Source organism: Simochromis diagramma, unplaced genomic scaffold (genome assembly GCF_900408965.1).
Source record: "Simochromis diagramma unplaced genomic scaffold, fSimDia1.1 OVJJ01000205.1, whole genome shotgun sequence".
NCBI classification, from domain to species: Eukaryota; Metazoa; Chordata; class Actinopteri; order Cichliformes; family Cichlidae; genus Simochromis; species Simochromis diagramma.
The window spans coordinates 7,834,107-7,855,283 of NW_024386782.1; the positions used below are offsets into that span (position 1 = coordinate 7,834,107).

Here is a 21,177-nt window from a genome sequence, read left to right on the forward strand (position 1 = left end):
CAAAGGCTAACGAGCCCAGCAGCAAAAACACCCTATATTCATATAGTTATATAGTATAACTGCACAAATTTAGCACTTGCACTTCATAGTAGAAGAAGAATACTATCCACTGGGTACCAGACTCTCCAACAGGTGATATATGCAAGTATATGATAAATATCAGGGGTTTTTAATAAATCTATATAATAAATGTCACTGTTCAGCAGAAGTGAAAAAAACACCTTTTTTTCTTCCTTGTTGATATCTTCTAATTTACTTATTTGAAATCTTAAAGTTAACAGCTGCAGTTAAAACCTTTAAATGAATAAATATTGTTTAGTTCAAATGAAAATCATCAGAGAAAATATAAATAACTTTATATTTAAACACAGTACTTGTATAAATATACTTCGGTGTTTCCCACCACTGGGGGCTTGTGCTTTATTCGGGTGTTTGTAGAAACTAAATAACAGAGCAATTCAGTCTTCGGCTGTTATAAAAACAACTAAATTGCCTTCCAATTTAAGAAAATTGGCCTCAAAATTCATGACAGCACACTGTAAACCAAACAACTGCATAATGAAAGGTGAACAGCTCGCTGACAGGGGTGGACAGACACTTAACAGTGGAGCTGCTCAATGCCACTGAGCTACAGCTTTGAAAATTGCCTCAGAATCGAATCAGCACCTCTGAGCCCAAGTCTCGGCAGAAAATACTGGAACGAGCTGGAAAACCTGAAGCACAGCTGTGCTAAAGAAACCACAAGGTCAAGGCACAAAGACATAACCTGGTGTGGGGAGCAGTAAACAAGAAAGAAATGAGTCATGACGAATGAGTCACGATTCAAGCTCATTCTTACTTCTGATTTGATTCACAATTACATTTGGAAGGGAGGCGGCAGGACGAGTTCAGCCTACGATATCTGTTGCTTCGCTGTGCAGCTGACTAGTGGGAGTTGTTAGAAGCAATGGAGTAAAAAAAACTTCCCTTCATAATGTTTCCACACTCCTTCAAATGATGCCTTAAAGTGCGCTGCTACATAAATTAAAGAGTGGTTTCATGAACACCGGGATGGCCTCTCCAGTCACCAGACCTGAACATCATGGAGTCTTTATGGGGATTTGTGCAGTGCTGAGTGGATTTCCTCCTCCATCATCGCCTAGAGAACTGGAGGCACTTTTTTCGTGACGAATGCTTCAGTGTTTGAGTACAAACAGATCAGCTGAAATGTAAGCGAGCGAAGGATGACCCCCGGCCCCCATTAGAGCCTTAATTTTAATATATCTCTGTCTCGTTTCCATGATTTTCTCTGGTTCTTAAGTCACTCTATTAACATTTACTTTGAGTTCACGATGCAAAGCCACAAATAAGTTTGGCGGTTTTATGGTGTTTTTAAAATCTTTGTAGGACAATTTGTGGCTGATGTGCAGCACAATCAACCAATCAATAAATCCTTTATTTGTCTCTGGAGCGTAATCAGTTTTATAGTGGTGGAATAACAACAGGATGAAACCACAAAGCACATTAGCATGTAATATAAATACAATTATTATGCAAATTCTAAAATATGCCAGACCCTGACTGGTTAAAGTGTATCTGGACTCACAATGTAGCTGGAAAACGCAAATTAAATAGTTATGTAATACTCTCTAATACTTACAGTATGTGTGGTTAGCTACACTGTGCAGACATGTTGGTCTGGTGATTTGCTCCAGACTAAAATATCTCAACATCTGCATCTGGATTTAGATTTTGGACAGATTTGTGATTCCCAAACATGCATGGAAGGAGTCGCCATGATGTCACCTAAAGCTTTATGTTCAACAGTTTCGAAGCACTAGCAGGAGGAGCCTTGATTTCTCCCGTAAGACTATTTTTTTGATTTGGATCATTTTTAAATATATTTTCAATGTAGTAACTCAACAGCATAGTGGTTTACACATGTGCCAACCATGGTTTGATGCTGTGAGGAGACACAAATTCCTTTGGGGTTGCGTCAGGAAGGGCATCAAATAGTCCTTTCACCATCACACATGCTTACTCAAAGGGGGCTGTTTATTGTTGGAGGGTCTTAACCTTACAACATAAAGCATCTTGAGACAACTGTTGTTATAAATTTGAAGCCATAATAATTAAAATTGTACTGAATTCAACTGAAAATATGCAGAGCTACCCACTGCAGTGACTCCTTCTGAATAGGGGACTAGATGAAAGTGTTCTTGGGTACCAGCAAACAGCAAAGAGAAACCTTCATAAGCATGTATACAGTTTAATTAGGTTTAGGCAATTAAATTACCTGATTAGGTTCAAGAAAAGAGACAAATGCGTATCTTCAACGAGTCTGTCTCACAGAAAGCTCTAAAGGCCAAGACAATACGCATGCCCTACTTTGTTGTTGATATTATAAAAAATGGGAACATTTTATTTAAAAAAAACACAAAGACGCTATCTTGAATACGCTTTGAAATTAGCAATTGAGACCATAAATCATCAGCAAAATGTTTACTGAGGTAACAAATACAGTGAGTAGTGGGCTACTTTTCTTGTAGCCCTACTGCAACCTTCTCCTTTTCGTAATCAGATGAGTCGCCTCCTGCTGGCCATTAGAAAGAATGCAGCTTCCACTAGCTTTACCGTTCACACCTCGAGGCTATATCTTTCAGTTAGTATAACAGATTTGTAAATCCCAAGAAAACAGAGTGCAATTTTAAGACAGGGAACCTCTGACATTTTTTCAAAGCCCATCTTCATCTTCTGACATTTGTGTTAACAACTGGACAGCTTGCACTCTCAGCCTTTTAGTCATCATCCTCTCATCATGAACTGTAATCACATTGATGATCGCATAGTTTTAAATGTGGAGTTTTAATTTATTTGTGTGCAATATTTCACTGCATTTTCCTCAATCTGCTCACTCCTACAACAGTGAAAGGTTGTAAATGATGCAGTGTAAACAACAACAATGCAGTTTGTGACCATGGTGAGTGGTGAATGGATGTGTATTTGTGTAACACTTTCTAGTCTTGCTGAGCACTTAAAGCATTTTTACACTGCGAGACACATTTAACCATCCACACATCATACAGTGCTTTTTTCCAAGCACTTAAGCTATCACACCAGCTCACACACCGGCGGAAATATCCAGGGCAATCTGGGGCTTAGTATCTCGCTCAAGGACACAAGGCCACCACCAGCAGTACCGCTGAAGTCGGTGATGCTTCATGAACAAATCAGTGCAGAAACCCCCCCCCCCCCCCCCATCTCACATGGAATATTACACTGCATCTGGACATTCTCTGCATTCACATTCACATGCAATTCACATGCTGATGTGAATTGCTCAGTCACATCAGCATGTGACTAAAAGACAAGTGACAAGCTGCAAAATGAACCGTAAGATCACTTTCTGATGAGTGAAGTCAAAATAAACATTTTTTTAAAATGTCATGCAATAAGACACATTTTATTTCAGCAGATCCATCTACTGTATGTTACCAGCTCACTCACATCCTTCACTAAGTACTCAGGCCAGAACAGGAATACATTCTCAACTGTTAAAACTGCTGGCAGTGAGTCATCAGTGTTATGTTTAGTATGTTCCTCACTTCGTCCACTCTAATTAATCAGGGCTCCATTATCCCCCCAAGACTCTCTCTCTCTCTCTCTCTCTCTCTCTCACTCACACACACACACATGCTGCCATGCCAAGGGACACATGATAATTACAAATCCCTGATTTTAACTGCTGCTCAGTCGGTCCCGTGTTTTTATCTATCTAGTAATTCCCAAAAAATACCAGAAGTTTCTACATGGAAATGAATGAAAATAAACCAAAATACAAAATGTTAAATGTATCAATTTTTCATATATGAGCAATGATGTGCAGCAATGGAGCTTGTTAAGCAGTATTGGTATTTCAGACCCCTGCTGAGCATGACCACTCATCTGAAAACACATAAACAGGTTTTCCACAAAGCTGAAGTAGAGCTTGGAAAATTGTATTCACAATAAGAGAAAGAATAAAACGCAGTCATTTCTCTGTTTCTTTCTGCCTTGTGACTTCATTTTAATGCAATATTTTTGGATGAATTATAGATAATATGAGTGCATACTGGCAGCTGGAAGGATAAAGTGTAGTACAGCGAGGCTGCTGTTATTGTGACTTTGAGCACTCAGGAATAAAATTTAACTTTATTCGTAGTGAGGCCCACTAGTACGTGTCTACGGCCCTTAATGTTGTGACATTCAGAAAGGAACTGTTAGATAATCCACAAACTGCAAGCGTGTTGCATGAACACCCAAACCAATTTCCTGCTGGTTTACATGTGGGACCACGAGAGCTAACAACTGTTATTGCTTCTTACTCACATTGTGCTTGGTGAGGCTGGAAATGTTGCTTGCAATTGCCTGAAGCCAGTCCAAGCATTCTTCTGCTGTGGGAAACTGTATAACTCCACTGCAAACACCATCCACTGCTATGACCTGGAAAGCATTTTTCCTGAAAGAGTAAAAAAAACACAAGCCAAAGATCAGGGGAGGATTTCAAATATTTTACACATTCATATTTAGTTTCTGTTTTTATTTTAAAAGGGGATTAGAGACAGTTCATTGCATCCCAGCATTGGAAACTCTTCCTCTGGGATTCCTGTGATAACAAACTAAGCAAAACTGACTGTGGTGAAAAATGCTGCTGTTTAATAACTTGAAAAACTGAGTGTCCAATTTTCCAAGATTAATTAATTTAGCAACGTAAGCTAAGTGCAAGCTCACTAATTAGTTACTTTACTTGTTTAGGCGATCCACATGCATAATATGAAAACAGATTTGGGGGAATTTATATTTCTTTCTCTCTTTTAATTTTTTTGAATACTGCACTACTTTTGGAACAGGCTGGTCAGGTGATGAAACACCTCAAAATATTAAATGTTCACTTCTTTTTTTTAATATAAACCAAAAGCCGTGCCTGCAATATGAAAAATAAATGCAAAAACATATCCAGCAATATGCAGTTATTGAGATAAAACCAGAACAGTTACATATGTGATCTGCCCAGATTCCAGGTTTAAATGCATTTATTGGCAGCTGTATGGCGTCATATGCCATGTTCTGTTTCTGGTTTGTGTTCACACAGTTAGTTTTTTTTAAAGGGAACCTGCAGGAGTAAATATAAAGAGATGCAGACAGTGAAGCTGCTCATACTTATGAAATGCCATCTAATGGTAGAGGATGGTTAGTCTCTGTGTGTTATACAACTCTTTCTAGAAACACATATTAAGTCCTCTGCTAGTTCAATAAGGAGAGATCGTTTGGACGATTTAAAGATATTTATTGAGAAAGAGAAATGAATGAATTTATTCTGTGATAAGACTCGGAACGAGATCCCATTGGTGAGAGGATTTAGGAGTTGACCTCCCAATGTCTAGACACTGGTGGTGGTGAAGATGAAGATGAAGGTTGGATGGAGGTCTGAGTGACTCAGGTGAGGTGGAGATGGGGAGGAGGTTGGTTGCACAAATGAGAGCCTGAAAGGAAGAATGACAGAGAACACAGACTTAAACCATACAGAGTAGAGGCTGATTGGCTCAAAGAAGGTGATGTTGGCATTGAGTTTGATAGTGTGTGAAAGTGGCAGTGATGTAATGAACAGACTGGCAGCCTAGGAAAGCGGCTCGGTTCACTCTGGCAAAGCTGGCTGCTGGCAGAGCCGGCGGTCATGCCACTGCAGCCCCCTCTGGCTTCTGCTCCGTGGCTACTGGGTGACCCCTCATCTGGGGCTCTCCTCAGCTCTTCCCATGAGGGTGGCACGAATGCCCCTCCGGTGGTCCGCCTTGGGCTCTCTCACTCTGGGGCCTCTGGATGTCTGGAGGCTGGATCTCCTCCATGCCTGCTTCATGCCCTGGGGGACAGGGTTATGGCTCTCTACATCCTCTAGCAGACCATTACACAGGGAAACCTTTTGAATACAAGCGCGCTGATCCACACAGGTGTGCGCACAGGTGTTCACTGTTCATAGACATAAACTACACCTTTATTGGCTGCTATTTCCAAGCACATTATGCGCTGTCGGTCCTGCTTGCTACACAACAACATTCAATATTTAGTATTTACTGCTGTTTACACTTAGCTAAAGATTATGTTGCTCTGGTTTTTTTTTTTGCTTGTTTTCTCTTCTTTTTCTCTCAACAGGTGATCCAGGAGATTTTTTTTTCTTCTTTCTCTTTTTAAGTGCCCTTTCTCACTGTCCCTCTTCCCTTCTGTTTTTCTTTTCCTTCATCTTTATTTCTCCCTTTCCTATCCCTCAGTCATGTCTGTCCCGTCTGTAACAACTGAAAATAAAATAAAATAAACAATAACAACAAAGGTTGATCAAATGGACCAATACGGCAAGGCCGTGATGATCCATTTGGCAAAGCAAATCCATTGGGTATCCTTGTTGGTCTTCAGACAACAATTCTGACGGCTAAAGAACCAAATGGGACAGGCAAAAAAAATTTTTTTTAAAAAAGCAGGCAGCTCAGTGATTACAGATCTTCCTTATTGAAGTTACATATATAGAGCTTTTCTACTCTAACTGAGCACTTAATACAAGCTTTGGGTGCACAAAATCTGGGGTTCAGTATCTTCCACAAGAGTACTTTAAGGTGTATTTAACAGCAGCCAGGGAATCGATCCACCAACCTTCCGACTGGTAGATGATCTGTTCTACATCCTGAGTCACAGGTGGCACCGGGTGTTTCCTACAGGGACTGTATGATTGTGGGAGTTCATGCTAATATTGCAGGGTTTTACTTTACACTGTAAAGCACCATCAGACAGCTGTTGTGAACTGGAACTACAAATACAGTGTATGTACTACTGTGTATATAAAATAGTTTCTTTTGCTTTGTGGTAAACTTCACTATCATGTCCCTTTTCTGTTCCAGACAGGCGTCAGGCAACGAACTATTGGCTTTTTGGTTCAGTTACTATAATCCTTTTCTCTGCGTATCCAGGGCTCGCAAAATCGCTAGCCCGACGTCCCGGGGCTAGCGATTTTTCCAGTCGGGCTACCAAAATCTATCTCTGCCCTGCCCGTCGGGCTATTGTAGGAAGGAAAAATATATGTCAATGCTTTTGCATTCTTTCAGAAATGTAGCTGGGTAATTATGTCATTGGCATCGGTGAGCCACTGTCAATATGTGACATATTGAAATCGTGTTTGAATTTGCGCTTGTTTTTTGCTTTCACTTTGCAATCGCGCGAACTGTGTATAGAGAGCGACAGCACTGATTGGTAAGTGATGATAATTTGCGCACCAATTTCTCTGACATCGTCTTATCAATCGTTAGCTTACTATGCAAACATGACAAGTGAAATCTCCCGCAGCAAGCTTAAACATATGAGAGGTTGATCGCGCAGAGAATCGCTGACCGTTATGTGAGTGCGTGTGTAAAAGCAGCAGGATATATATTTCAGTTCTGCTGAGCCAAATAAGACAGGTCAGGGTGAAGAAGTGACAGCCAAAGAAAAGCTTACCACAAAACGGAAAAGTTATGACAAATCAGACTATAAGGCGAAAAGAAAGTGCAGCTTTATGGTTTCATGGACAAAAGAATTTCTGTGGCTGCAATATGACGAGCTAAATAACCGGGGCTGCACATAAGTGGTCCGCAGGTGCGCATTCGCTGTCAAAAAAAAAAAAAAAAACGCGCACAAGATATGAAGTTGCAACGCGTGTTTGCATACATAAGATTTTCTGGAGGAGGACAGACATTTGTTTAAAACTCTTAAAGATGTCGAAGAAGCTCCTTTAAGCAATTACTTTGGTGTTCCTCTACCTCCAAAGAAATGTCAGAAGGAGTCCGAACCACAAAAGAAGCACGTATTCTCGGAAAAGTGGTTGCAGGAGGTGAGCTGGCTTCAAACAAATGATGAACGCACAGAGATGTGGTGCGGAATGTGCCGTGAAAATCCCACTCTAGCGGACAAAAACAGTGCTTTTTATATGGACGCAAACGCGCGTTGCAACTTCTTATCTGGTGCGCGTCTTTTATTTTGACAGCGAATGCGCACCTGTGCACCACTTATGTGCACCCGTGTAAATAACATAATGTTATTTTGAAATTTTGAGAGCCCTGGTATCCAAAGAGTTGCCCAAACTGACACGAGCAGAGGAACATAAATCTGGCTTTACTCACTAACCCAACCAAATCACAAGACACCAGTGAGGCATAAGTTAAAGTGTTAACCCAGCCAAATACTGATCGTGTGTTTAATGGGACACTCTACACAGTCTATTTATAGATGGAGCATTGCAGTGTGGTCTATTTGAAAATCCCCAAGCATTTAAAATGTAAGAGATCTCTGCACTAACATCTTAAGAAGAAAGAAACTGACACTTCAGCACGAAGTCCCAGAGCTCACCTGGAAACGTCAGAGCCGGGGATATACTGTGACAAGCGTGAGTGTAGCAGAGGAATAAGGCGCAGGTCCACCCATCTCTTCTCCCAGCGAAGCCCTGGGGACGTGGGCCAGGACGAGCAGGACAGGGTGTCCTGCAGAAGTGTGAAACCGAAGTTAGAAGAGATGGCCCTTTCCCACCTCCAGCATTTGAAGCTGTTCACATGTCAAAGAGCCCGAGTCCTGCTGCAACTATACGGTTGTTGCGGCTGCACAGACAGCACAAGCTGCAGATTAAAAGTGATTTGCCATCCTCAAAAGATAAAGATAGAACATCCTAGCTATCAGCAAGCAGTGACAGTTGCATGGAAACAACTTTCTGGCATCTGCTGCTGCGTAGTTACAAAAGAACAGCTACTAAATCAGCCAATCAAAAGAAAGGCTAATGAAAAAGTACCGTGTTGTTAGGATGGTAGTTCAAGTGCAGGCCACTATCACACAGAGGAGAGGAGGTCCCACTACTCTGGTCACTGGGGATGCCTGCAGCACACAGGAAAACAACAATAAACCCACAGCTACACCCCCGTCTATTTCAAGGTTTCTAGCAGCAATGAATCACAGCCATCATCTAAAGCGTGTTACTTTGTTCTGCTGCTCAAGTCGGCTCCAGCTCTCTGCCAATTTGTATTCCGTTGACTGGCTGGATGGCCAGTCAACCTGCCCTATATACGCAAATGAAAGGATTTCATGAAACGCTTTCATGTCTCACAATAAAGCTCTGACATACGAGAGCAATCAATCCCGAGATTTTGTTAATTACTTCAGTTTAGTCTTTAGCATCTTTTCTGAAGCTTGAGATGGGTTTACTCCTCAAAGCAGCATCTTTACTCAGTGCTTAACAAGACAGGAAGTCCAAAATAAATGGAGCAGGAGCTGGGTGTATTTTTCTTTATTTCTCTCAAGTCGACTCAAATTTATTGTTTCAAGGGCGACCAATTCTAGACAGGAAAAAAAAAAAACCCCACCAGCTATAAATACTCTTGGCCAATTATTTTCCACAGCGGTAATAGTGATTATGTACTTAGACCTAATACCGGGGTGAATGAGAGGGTTCTCACATGTACAGTCCTCACAAAGGGGCAGTTTCAAAAAGGCTGGAGTCTTCTTTAAGAAAGAGACCGTGAGAGTCACTTCTTCACCAGCATTTCTTAAAACCTGGACCTGGAAAGCAGAAAAACAAACAAACCTTGGGAATATTTTTTTTTTTTTGGTCTTCTTTACAGAAGCTGTAAACTGTGAGGTTTTTCTCGCTGAATGCTTGCTGTGATGAAACATGGTGTGCCAAAGCCTCGCTAAGAATGGAAATCCAAGATAAGGGATTTACAGAGTGCAACTTTTATGCTCCTTACTCACACATATTGCTTACAGATGAATTTAGGCAGGAATGAAAGAGAAAAAGAAATGGCTTTACATGTCAGAAAGATACAAATCATGAAGTGAGACAAGATAAGCTGTTGAAAGAGTTGTTGCAGCGGTGAGAAACTATGAGATATGAGCTGACAGCTTACCACTTCCTCGTGGCGATAGCTCCTGACATTTATTCCATTTATCTGGAAACAACAATAACACGGTTAGCCTAAATGATACTGCTGGCATCATATCACTGTAGCTTTATCTTCAAAATGATTAATGGGGCCAGCATAATAATTGTTATGACATCTGCGGCAAAAACTGTTGCCATGTGGGAGATTTTCTTTAATCGATTTATTTATTTATTTTGGCTGAAAGAGATGCAACAAATTAAAGACCTTTATTAGCCTATAGGGACGCATAATTACGCCACACAGTTTTATGGACATGTGGCGCATGAATTATTAAAGAACGAGGAAACGTGTTAGCTCGCGGTGTGGGATGAGATGTGTAAACGCGCACTAATGCGGCGTGTTACCTGAAGGATGCCGTCTCCGATGAAAAGCAGCCCAGACAGTTCAGCTGGAAAGAGAACAGTCGCTTTAACGCAAACAAACAAGAGGAGGGGGAAAATGACGGGAAGTGGGGAGAAAAAACCCTGATGTTATACCTTTCTGCTCCTTTGATATTTTTGATATCACAACAGGGATTTTGTGCTCTGCTCCACCCTAGAGAGAGAAATCAAAAAGAATTGGATTACGAAGGTATCACAAATGGAGAACAAGACTCTTGAGATCAACATCCTTGGCTGACACAGTTGTTGCACATTGACAAGGAAATAATCAATACCACTTGTTCAGACTTAATTCTAGGAGCTTGGGAGGAGCGGCCCTAATCTGCTGGGATCTAAATTACCTTGATGCTCAGACCGAACCCTCCAATCGTCTGTCTCCTGATCGTTACAGTCCTCTCCTGCAGTTAGAAAAGAAGAGTTTAGACTGCAGGACATGATTTCAAGCTGTGGAAATGTGGAATTAAAACGATCTAACTCCTGAAGCTTTTCTTTAACTGTTTTAATGATTACAACATTTTTTAATACAAAACAGGAAGGTGGTTTATTGATTTCAGCATAGGTTTGAGCATTTTACAAATATTTGCCTTCTTTTGGTACTTTTTGTTGTATTGGGTGTGTTTTCTTCTCTCAGGTGTAGTTTATGGATTTTCTTTTACAGTGCCTTACTGGCCACTTTAGTAGGTACACCGGTTCAACTCTTCGTTAATGCAAATATCTAATCAGCCAATCACATGGCAGCAACTCAGTGTCTTTAAGGATGCAGAAATAGTCAAGACGAGCTGCTGAAGTGCAAAATGAGCATCAGAATGCAGGGGAAAAGGTGATTTTGAAGTAGTCTTGATGTAGTATGGTTGTTTGTGCTCAGAAACATGTTTCAGAAACTGCTGATCTAATGGGATTTTCAAACACAGCCATCTCTAGGGTTTACAGAATGGTCAGAAAAAAGTAAAAATATCCAGTGAGTGCTGGGTGAAAATGCCAGGTCTGAGGAGAATGGACAGACTGCTTCCAGCAGATGGAAAGGCAAATATCAGCTAGTTACAATCAAGAACATTGAAAGACGTGGACTACAGCAGCATAAGACAACACCAGGTGATATTCCTGTCAGCTACGAGCAGGAAACCGAGGATACAGTTCATGTTCTTAGTGGGCAGGAGATTGGAAAACATTGCCTGGTCTAATGAGTCCATTTCTGCTGCAACATTCAGATGGCAGGGACAGAATCTGGCAGAAACGTCATGAAAGCGTGGATCCATCCTGACCTGTGTAAACATTTCAGACTGCTAGTGGTGGTGTGATAGTGTGGGGGATATTTTCTGGGTTTTTAAACACCACAGTCTACCTGAACACTGCCACACAGAAGACCACATCCATCCCTTTATGACCACAGTGTACCCATCTTCTAGTGGCTGCTTCCAGCAGGATAACGCAGCATGTCACAAAGCTCAAGTCAGACTGACAGACAATAAGTTCACTGCAGTCAAATGGCCCCCACAGTCTCAGTAGAGCACCTCTGGGTTGTGCTGAACAGGAGAGTCACATCGTGGATGTGCAGCCAACAAACCCGCCGCAACTGTGTGACGCTGTCGTGTCAACATGGTCCAAAAGATGATCTCTGAGGCAATGTTTCCAGCACCTTATTCAATCGATGCCATGAAAATTTAAAGAAGTGTAGGTGAAGGTGTACCTACTAACGTCACCAGTGAGTGTATTTTATGTTTTGCAACAACTTTTGAAGCTAAAAGTTGTCTCGGGTGGGCTCTGATACATTTTTCAATGACAGTCAGGTTTGTATGGCATCGAATTACGAACACTCTGTTGCTCAAGGTGCATGCATGCAGCGTATTCAGCAATTTCTTAAATGAAATGTAAAATTCAATCCAAATATTCAACTGAACTTGGTCACCAGCACTTGGACTGATACGTTGCAGTTGTATTTGCATACCGGTGCCTTTGCCCTTTTCGCTGATTATTAATGATGTTTCACAGGACACAAACCTCCATTTGTCATTTGAGGATTTTTATCCAGGAAAATGTTATTGAATGAATAATTCCATTTTGGGAAAGGTCACGGTCTCGGGTCTCAGCTGAATATTTTTTTTCGCACAAGAAACCCGCGCAATAATTAATGTGAAGGAAAAGTTGTCAGGGGTGATGACAAGCGAGAGCTAAATGTTAAACTCAGTAGGTGAATTATTATTTAATGACTACACTTGATTTATGAGGAATAGATTCACTCATGTAGGCTTTCCATTAACACAGATACTGAGCTGTGTTCTCAGCACTTTTGTGTTGTAACCTTCATTACCCTGCGCTGCTGTATACGTTACTGATTTCAGCGTCTGTAATTATGGCTGGGTTACTTACGCTCGAATAGAAAGGCTCTCCTGACACACAGATGACATCTTGCTCTTGAATGGTCAGAATATCTTTGGCCAAGTGTAGTCGAATATTAAACGGCTCCTCATTACCTTCTTGCATCAAATAAATCCCAGTCTTTGTCTGTGAACAGTCAGAGAGATAAAATCATTCATCATCCCTCCATGACTAAATTAACTGGCCATGAAATGAAATGTCATTGAGAATACTCGCTGCAGAATGAACATGGAAATTAGGAAACAGGGTTTTGGTGTCTATTATTTTCTTCTTTTTTTAAATTACTCTTCTTGTTAAGGATAATGTCGGACCAAATAACCACAATAGCAGCTCTGAGTAATAAACAACCAATTTGGATAACAAAATATACAAGAAAACAATTGATATATGGCTTATAAGCCGCATTCTGCAAGTCCAAATAACACTTTTGTACCCTCTGTTCCACGCTGAGACACAGAAACCCAAATTATATCATCACATTGTATTATTATATCAAATGGTGACAAATTAAGAAGCTGTGAAATTCAGTGGCTCAAATCAAATCGACCTCTGCATTTGAATCTCCCTGCTTTCCACGAGCGAGTGTGAGAGCGGCGTGTGTGTTTCCAGTGAACCGTTTAAAACACGCTAATCTGCATGCATTTGCATTCTGCGTATCCTTCCTCATCCCCAGCTAATTGTGATGCCTGTCCTGTCCTTGACTTAAAAAGGTCTACATGAAAGGAGCACCTTCACCTGACAAGACTGCTAATAGAAGAAAGCCACCAGTGTCAGCATCCTTGTCGCCCAGGATACGCCACTCATCGGTTCACAAGACAGGCTGGTTGCATGACTGCTATTCTCAGACAGAGAGAGAGCGAGAGTATCTCTCAAAATTGCGGGTCGAACTTGAATCAAAGTCAGTTTGCGGAGCATATTATCTTTCACCCTAAATGAGGAACGTGAAGAGCCAAGCCCTCGCCTGCAGCTGCAGCGTGAGAAATGAAATGAGGGAGCCATTAATTCACATTATTTGAGGTAATGCGTGTCTGTGTGAAAGTCATTAGCCAAGCGAAATGAGGGTAGTAGTGTTTGTATATTAGCCGGGTCAGACAGCATCTCAGGTGACTGAGCATTATTTGACCCGCTGCAGTGCTTGTATAATAATGAATCTCATCCTTTATCCTATTTTATAATTCACTATAATTCACACCAACCTCCGAAACACCCCACCATTATCAGCTGTAGTCTGCTGGCGTGCATGTGGCAAACTATGAGGGAATCTTCTTTTAATCAAGGGCCATTACAGCGAACGCCAAACGAGATTAATTTTTTTTTTAAAGGAAAATAAATTTTTCTGATGTTTCCTATCAAGAGGACCTGCAGTGAACTTTGTTGCATTTTGAGAAAAGACGGTCGAGGAGCAAAAACGGAAAACCAGCTTGTCAACATCGCGTGCCTCACATCTCAGCTCCTCCCAGCTGTGAGATGCGATGCAAGGCAGAGATGCCAGGAAGCTGCCCAAAGAGAAATCCTCGGTTCCTCGGGTCAGTCTTTAGCAGCATCAGTTACTTGTGATGTGCTGCAAAACTGTCAACCCCAGCTGGTACGAGTGCCCACAGAACCTCTTCTCTAACATAAAAAAGAGGTCTTTATTCGTTCCGATGTACACTTTGATCAACATGGCTGCTCTGTAACAGCAGAATCACTGTTAATGATTTAGTTATCATTGAACATTCCTTTTAATCTTCTAAGTCAGTGTTGCTGGGGTGGGTTTTTTTTGTTATGATTTCTGAGCTATTTATTTACTTGCAGCACCATCTGCACAATGATGCACCATACAGCAGCGTCAGATTGCAAATTCAAAAAATAAATAAATAAAAAGCTGTGGCTTTGATGATCTGTATATTTTACATTTCCTCATTCATCCATTAAGCGAGTGAAAAAAGCTGCGACTCTGTGACGCCAACACATTTAGCAAGTAATCAGCCTGTATATTCTGAACTGTCAAGATTGATCACCCTCCCATGAGTGTGTATTGTGTTGCATCACAACTGCAACTTTGTTCTGTCATAGGCGCTGCAAGAAAAAACTTGCAGCATGTATACATCATTCCAGCATATAAAAGACTTCAGCACAGGGTACACCTGTGTTTCCTCACTCTTACTCATCCAGAAGCCTCCACTCTCCGTGCATTTTCCAGGTCAGGGAAGGAGAGAGGATGCAAGTAAGCAGAAGTTAGCATGATGAAAAGCACAGAGGGTTTCAGTGTGCCTTTGTGCCGGCATGTTACATGGCTAGCCTCGCTAATTTATGATAGCTGGGTGATAAATGAAGCGGTTGAGAAACGCTATCAGAGAGTAAATCAGCTGCAGATCCATCATCACCACCTTCCCTTGTTGCTCAGGATGTCAGATAAGATGAGCTCATAAAGTGAAAGCTAAAAGACATTAAGTGGTGTGTTTTATTGTGTAGCTTTACTTGTTTTTTTTGTGGGGGTTGTTTGCAGTTGACAGATTAAAGGGGGATAAAGGGGGCCCAGTGAGACTGCACATGCACAAACTGCACTGTATGTGCCCCGCTGCTGTTGTAGCCACAGGCTCTCAGATACCTTGCATGCTTTAACACTGTTTCCAAGTGCCTGAAAATGCCTCGCTGCTTTCTATAATCTTGCTCAATTGTTACATTGATTAAATTCTACCAACCTCTTCATTTGAAGTCTTGAAATCCATGTGCTACTATGCAGTGAGGGATACTGCAATAGAGAAAAACAAGACTGAGTTAGTCGGAGGAGACAAATGCTTAAAGACACGACTGGCCTGCTGCAGCAAAACCAAAGAGCTGATTTAAACCAGCATTGTTAGCGGGATGCCTATTCTCATTATAGTCTCATACAAAACACAGACAAAGGAGAGAAATGTTTTTTTCATCGAAACGTGCCTCTTCTAAGCGACAAGAACAAAAGAAAATCCTCACTGAGCAATGTCAGGAGACAACCGGAGACCATTAAGGGTTAATGAATAATTTATTACAAAGGTGAGAGCCCAGGTATCCTAATAAATGTTTCAATATCGAATCCAGCGCTCCCAGAAATGAACCGTGTTACTGGTGGAAGCAGAAGACTGTGGAAAGTGCTACTACAAAACTACTACAGATTATGTGTTTAGAAAGTAAAAGTGCGCTCTGCCCAAAATAACATGCACGCTTTTTAAATTATCTGACTGCTTCCATACAGACGCAAGTAGTCTTTGAGTAATGTTGTGAGAAAGCCGCATTTACATAAACCGGTTCCACTCAGTTATAATCAGACATGACTGCCACTTGACTCGACAAAACGAACGCAGAGCAAAAATGGCTCATACTTGAATTATAGAACCTGTGCTGCAGAGGGAGTCGGAGACTTACCTCAGCAGAAAGGCCCCCAGCTCTTTGTACGTTCAGCCCTAGCCATCGAGCAGTGAGTTGATCCCCGATCCGAGCCGTAGCAGAGGGCCTTCCCGGATCATGGCTGTCAGACTTGGGTGGTGGGGGAGCAATGCTGTCACCTCTCCTGCTACTCTGTAAGTGCTGCAGGATTATTCCCAGAGGAGCCGGTGCTGGAGAGCAAAAAGAGGCTATCGTGAAGTGAGGTTTCTCTCCTCGAGGTCCCTTATCGGTGGTCGTGCTGCAGTAACAGGAGGAGGATGTGGCTATGGTATCATCCTGATCCTAGAACCACTCGAGAGCTGAAACAAACAAACAAAAGAAAAGAAAATGCAAGTCTTCAAGTAATGCTCTGAAACAAGGCTGACTGTTGATTACATGCTTCTGGCTACGACTCAAAAGATGTAATCTTAATACAGACAAGTGTGTTTTCACTGCAAATGCTGCGTTTATGTGGGATGTTGAATCAGAAGCAAATTCACAGCTTTTTTTTTTTAAATAACCACCTGGTTAAAAAATACAAACAAAAAAAAGCAGAGATGCAAGCACAAACTCACAACTGTGAATCTCGTTTCTCAGTCTAAGATGAAGGATGCACTCAAACACCCCACTGTCGATTCATGAACGCAAATGCCGAAATGCAATTAACTCACATTCTTCGCCTTTCTTGTGTTTTTCGTATGCTAAGCACACATGACTATCTCAACACGTTTATTAACTTCCAATTGCTCATCCTTGAGAAACCCTCCTCGTTAGTATGTATTTTTGGCTCGTTGCCACCCTTTTGTTGAGTTGCGGCGTTGCTACTTTGATCATTGTTCCGCGCGATTAAAAGAACTCACAGTATATGCATTTGAGGCCACATTTCATGCATAAATCACTGACTTCTGATTATACTGTAAAAGTAGACTTAGTGAAACTTGCAAATGTTTGTTAATCACTGGAGAACAGAGAAGGGAACAAGAGCGCGAGCACCTTTAAGGAATATGGGCTGAATCGAAACAGAAGAAATTTTCAGAAAACTCTCAAATACTAATATTATGTCAGAATCAGCGCAAGAACTCAATATAGCTGTGTGATATCATTATTCTTTTAAAAAATGATCAGTCTCAACAGATCTCCAGCTGCTGATTCAAGCTGTTGGACAGAAGTATTGGGCCTCACCTCTTACTTAAGTCTGGGAAAGAACGGATCATATTAAAAGGCTTAACATAATCGAGCGTGGTAGTGTAGGACGCCACCAGTGCAACAAATGAGTCGGTGAAATCTTCTTCTCTCCTAGATGGTCAGCTATCAACTTTAAGAGGTTTTATTGCCAAGTGGAAGAGTTTAGATAAGCACCTCAGCAGACCACGTAATGTCACAGAGCAGGGTCGCTGGTTTTGGGTCCCAAAAACCTCCTCTGACATTAAAAGCAGAACAAAAACTGTGCGCTGGGAGCTTCGTGGGATGGGTTTCAATGGATGAGCAGCTCCTACGGGTGCAGCGTGGATCTTTTAGTCAGTTTCTTTTAAACTTTCTTTCTCATGCTGTGTTGCATTTTGGAAACTTGAATGTTGAACTCTTTAAAATGAATAATGTCTGTTTAGTGTTTATTCTTTTTTACTATAGCTTAGCTACGCAGTTTTCTTTCACCTTTCATTGTGATGATGTGAGAATGTTTTTCTGTTACATGAGCGGACACACGAACAGGTAAAGGCAAAGTAATCCTGAAGAAACAATCATTTACTGAGTATCTACTGAGCAAGATGCTTTATTATCTGAGGCGGCGTGAAAACAGTAGCTGATAATTAAAATAAGTAGCGGATCATTATGATCTAATTATTAGCTAATGACTCACCGATATCTCCTCGCTTGGTCTTTAGAAAATAAGCAAGTATTTGTTTCCCTTAGAAAGTGTTTCCAACACAGAACAATCAATACACCTAAAATAGATTAAATACCAGCTAACACAGTGTAATAAAGCCCACAATGACAGTTTCAGTGTTTGTTTTCTGTTGAATGTGATTCAAAAAGGTGTTGATTTAACCTCTCCCAGGAGAGAGGAAAAGTCCTCACACAAAGTCTGAACTGGTGACGACTGGTTTCCAGCATTAAGCACCTTAATGCTGGAATGAGCTGCAACACAGCTTGAAGCTGTGAAGACATTCATTTCTCTGGGTAGCTGTAAAACTTTACTGGCCCATATTTCTCATACATTTTGTGTGTGTGTGTGTGTGTGTGTGTGTGTGTGTGTGTGTGTGTGTGTGTGTGTGTGTGTGTGTGTGTGTGTGTGTGTGTGTGTGTTTAGCAGTTGTCTTTAGCGGATTATATTACTACAGAGGTTTTGTGTGCAAAAGAGGTCTTCATCTCAGTGGGATGTCCTGCATAAATAATCCTTCACTAACTAACTATAAATGAGGTGGATTTTTATTCACCTCTTCAATATTATTAACCTCAATTTATGGCAAAAAGATCCATTTGTTTGTGTACATGGTCCCAAATTAGCCTGTGTTTATAACACAGTCAGCATAGCTTTGAGTCTTTCAACAGGAAGCATGTTTCCAGCCTGAAACATGTATGTTGTGTGGTCTTCATAGTTACCCTGGCAACCGAGAAAGTGGAGATTTGAAAAAGTGGCAATCATTTTTGGACCTTTCGTTGTTTATTTGAAATTATAATTAAGTACTATTTTTCTTTTGCAAATGTTTTATTTGGAAAATTTTAAAAACACAAAAACAATCCTTGTAGTCCTAGCTGGTTCCCGTGAGCTGTGAAATGATGTAAGCCACTTCCAAAGAGGACTTTTCCTCTTTTAAAGGTGGGAAATCTTCAATTCAAGTTCATGGACATGAATGAATGAATAAAGCACTGATCTGATGCAAACTCATGCTCAGGTTAACAAAAATAAGGAGGTAAGATTCCCGTCCAGTAACACACGCTCAGGCTGTTTCACAAACTGCAGTGAGACTGTGTTGCATGAGAATATACTGCACTACATTTGCTTTAACAATATGTTCTTAATAAACTGGCATCCGGCTGTAGTCTGAAACTGTTCTTTACAGTGTAGTGTGAACTGTATTGCATTATAGTACCACTACTAGTTAATAAGAAGAATTTATCTTTACCAACTTTGATTCGATTTTTTTAATTCCATCATTTAATGATTTTTGTGCTTTTCTCTATGTTTTCCAAAAATAATTTGATTATTGGTAAGTTTGAATGAATGTTTATTAAGATAAAACCAGCTTAAATATGCAAAACCTGGATCTTGTGACTCCCAATATTAGAAATTTCCTGATGCAGTAAACTGAAAGGATGAGTGGGAGATATGGAAAGCAGTAGTAAATGTTGTAGTAAATTAGATTTTAGCATCTATGACATGAACTGTCCTGTTTATTTCTGATTATTATTACAGAAGAATAAATGTTTGTTTTTTTACCTATGACATGTTTTTTTTCTAAATTTGTGAAAGTGTGTTAGTTTCACTGATATACTGATTGTGCTAAGCGCTGTTGCTAACTTTAAAGGTTGAACTTTTTAAGGCTTTTGCCTCCACTTGCTCTCCAAACTGTTAGAGTCAGGCCGGCTGTGTGTAACGGATGTAAGAAAAATCCTGACATCATTTGCAAGCCTGCTTTAAAACTGAATGCCTTCACATGGTCAGCTGAAAAATGTGTCTGCAGCTCTGATATGAGCACTTTGTCTTCACAGGTGCCCTCCTGTATATCCTGTCAGATGCCAGCGCTTCTCCAAAGATGAAATAGGCCAAACCTTTTGTGCCTTTTAAGTCGAGTCAGCAGAACTCCTTTTACAACCACGCCATCAGATATTTTCAGTCCTACCAATTTGCCAAGCAATGTTTTTCAAATAACGCTCTTGTGTCTGACACAATGACTGAAAACACAGCAAGAGAGCAGCGTGAGATTAGCTAGATGGTGTGGAGATTGTAACGTGACATCTCCATCTCGTAGACCTGAGGACAGCTGTGGCCCATACAGGATGATAAATGGCCGTTTGTGCGTAGGTGGAGCAGCTGTCTGCAGAGTGCTCCGCCACACGTAGCTTTCCCTCTCGAAAATTGAGATGGGTTTCACTTACTGTATGTTCATTTGTTCTGCAACCTGGAACATATGGTGCCTGAGAGTGCAGCTTTTTTAATTTGGAGAGCGATGATAGGAGGTATTATGTTACTCAAATATTATGGCGTCTCAGAAGCAGTTCCACTCAACAGCAACGGCATTGCACTGATGAGATTTCACAAGATCTGCCAGTTCACGTGAGAAAACAATGACACTTCTGTTATGAGCTGGCAGCTTCATCTAATGCCTGATATGTTTACCTTCTGAATCCAGCCTATAACTTTTAAAGCTGTAGAGACAACGTGGGCAAAGTATGAATTACATTTAGCGCTTTGTAAAAAAATTTACATCATCATATCATCATCCTTCGACAGTTATTTCTGATCTGTGATCATAACTGTTTATCATTACAGACAAGCAAGCAAGAAACATGACTTGTCTTGCTTTTTAGCAAGGTAGAGTCATTCATTACCACCAGCATTACAAAATAATATTTGGATTTAAGAACGTCGGTGCAGCACAGTCATGGAAACCGTCTTGTCAGTGCTCTGTGCGTTGAATATTTAGCAAGTGACAAAAATACGACACTACAAGTTTTATAGTTTTATTCATGTTTACATTCACTGCTGCTGTCTTGAATTGTTGGCTCAGGGTTAGTGGAGCAGCTCTGGCTTTCTGAGAAGGAAATCCGAGGTTAAGGGGGCACCAGAGAGGTAAAAACTGACTTAATCTGGAAAGCACCAATATTCTAATATACTGCCAGATTTATATTTATTTCAGATTCTTGAAAGCTAAACAGTTTTTTCTAGCATTTGTTACGTGTGGTTATTTAATGACTCCTTTACGCTTACACCTGCTCGGATCAGCTGGTTGTTGTAATTGTGGCATTCCAAACACGTGTGGCCAAAAGGGAAGTTAAAGATTGCCATTTGGTGGGCAAACTATGCAACATTAACAGTGATAAGATATAGTCCTTTTCCACTAGAACCTTCTCTG

The 21,177-nt window shown here is 40.9% G+C and overlaps 1 protein-coding gene across 3 annotated transcripts in view; it reads right to left on the reverse strand.

The window, feature by feature from the left end:
• Positions 1-21,177, reverse strand: part of sntg1 (syntrophin, gamma 1) — a 41,452-nt gene that overhangs the window by 13,286 nt on the left and 6,989 nt on the right. Inside the window, exons 2-12 of one of the 3 annotated variants that reach the window (XM_040020305.1) lie at positions 16,103-16,422; positions 15,403-15,452; positions 12,710-12,844; positions 10,684-10,740; positions 10,439-10,496; positions 10,307-10,350; positions 9,927-9,968; positions 9,453-9,579; positions 8,816-8,898; positions 8,383-8,513; positions 4,348-4,477 (exon numbers count right to left, since the gene is read on the reverse strand). In XM_040020305.1, the coding sequence (XP_039876239.1) occupies positions 4,348-4,477; positions 8,383-8,513; positions 8,816-8,898; positions 9,453-9,579; positions 9,927-9,968; positions 10,307-10,350; positions 10,439-10,496; positions 10,684-10,740; positions 12,710-12,844; positions 15,403-15,429 (834 nt within the window). In that variant the 5' untranslated portion in view covers positions 15,430-15,452; positions 16,103-16,422. The remainder of the gene's footprint in view (positions 1-4,347; positions 4,478-8,382; positions 8,514-8,815; positions 8,899-9,452; positions 9,580-9,926; positions 9,969-10,306; positions 10,351-10,438; positions 10,497-10,683; positions 10,741-12,709; positions 12,845-15,402; positions 15,453-16,102; positions 16,423-21,177) is intronic. The other 2 variants (XM_040020312.1, XM_040020316.1) reach the window with 2 other exon arrangements.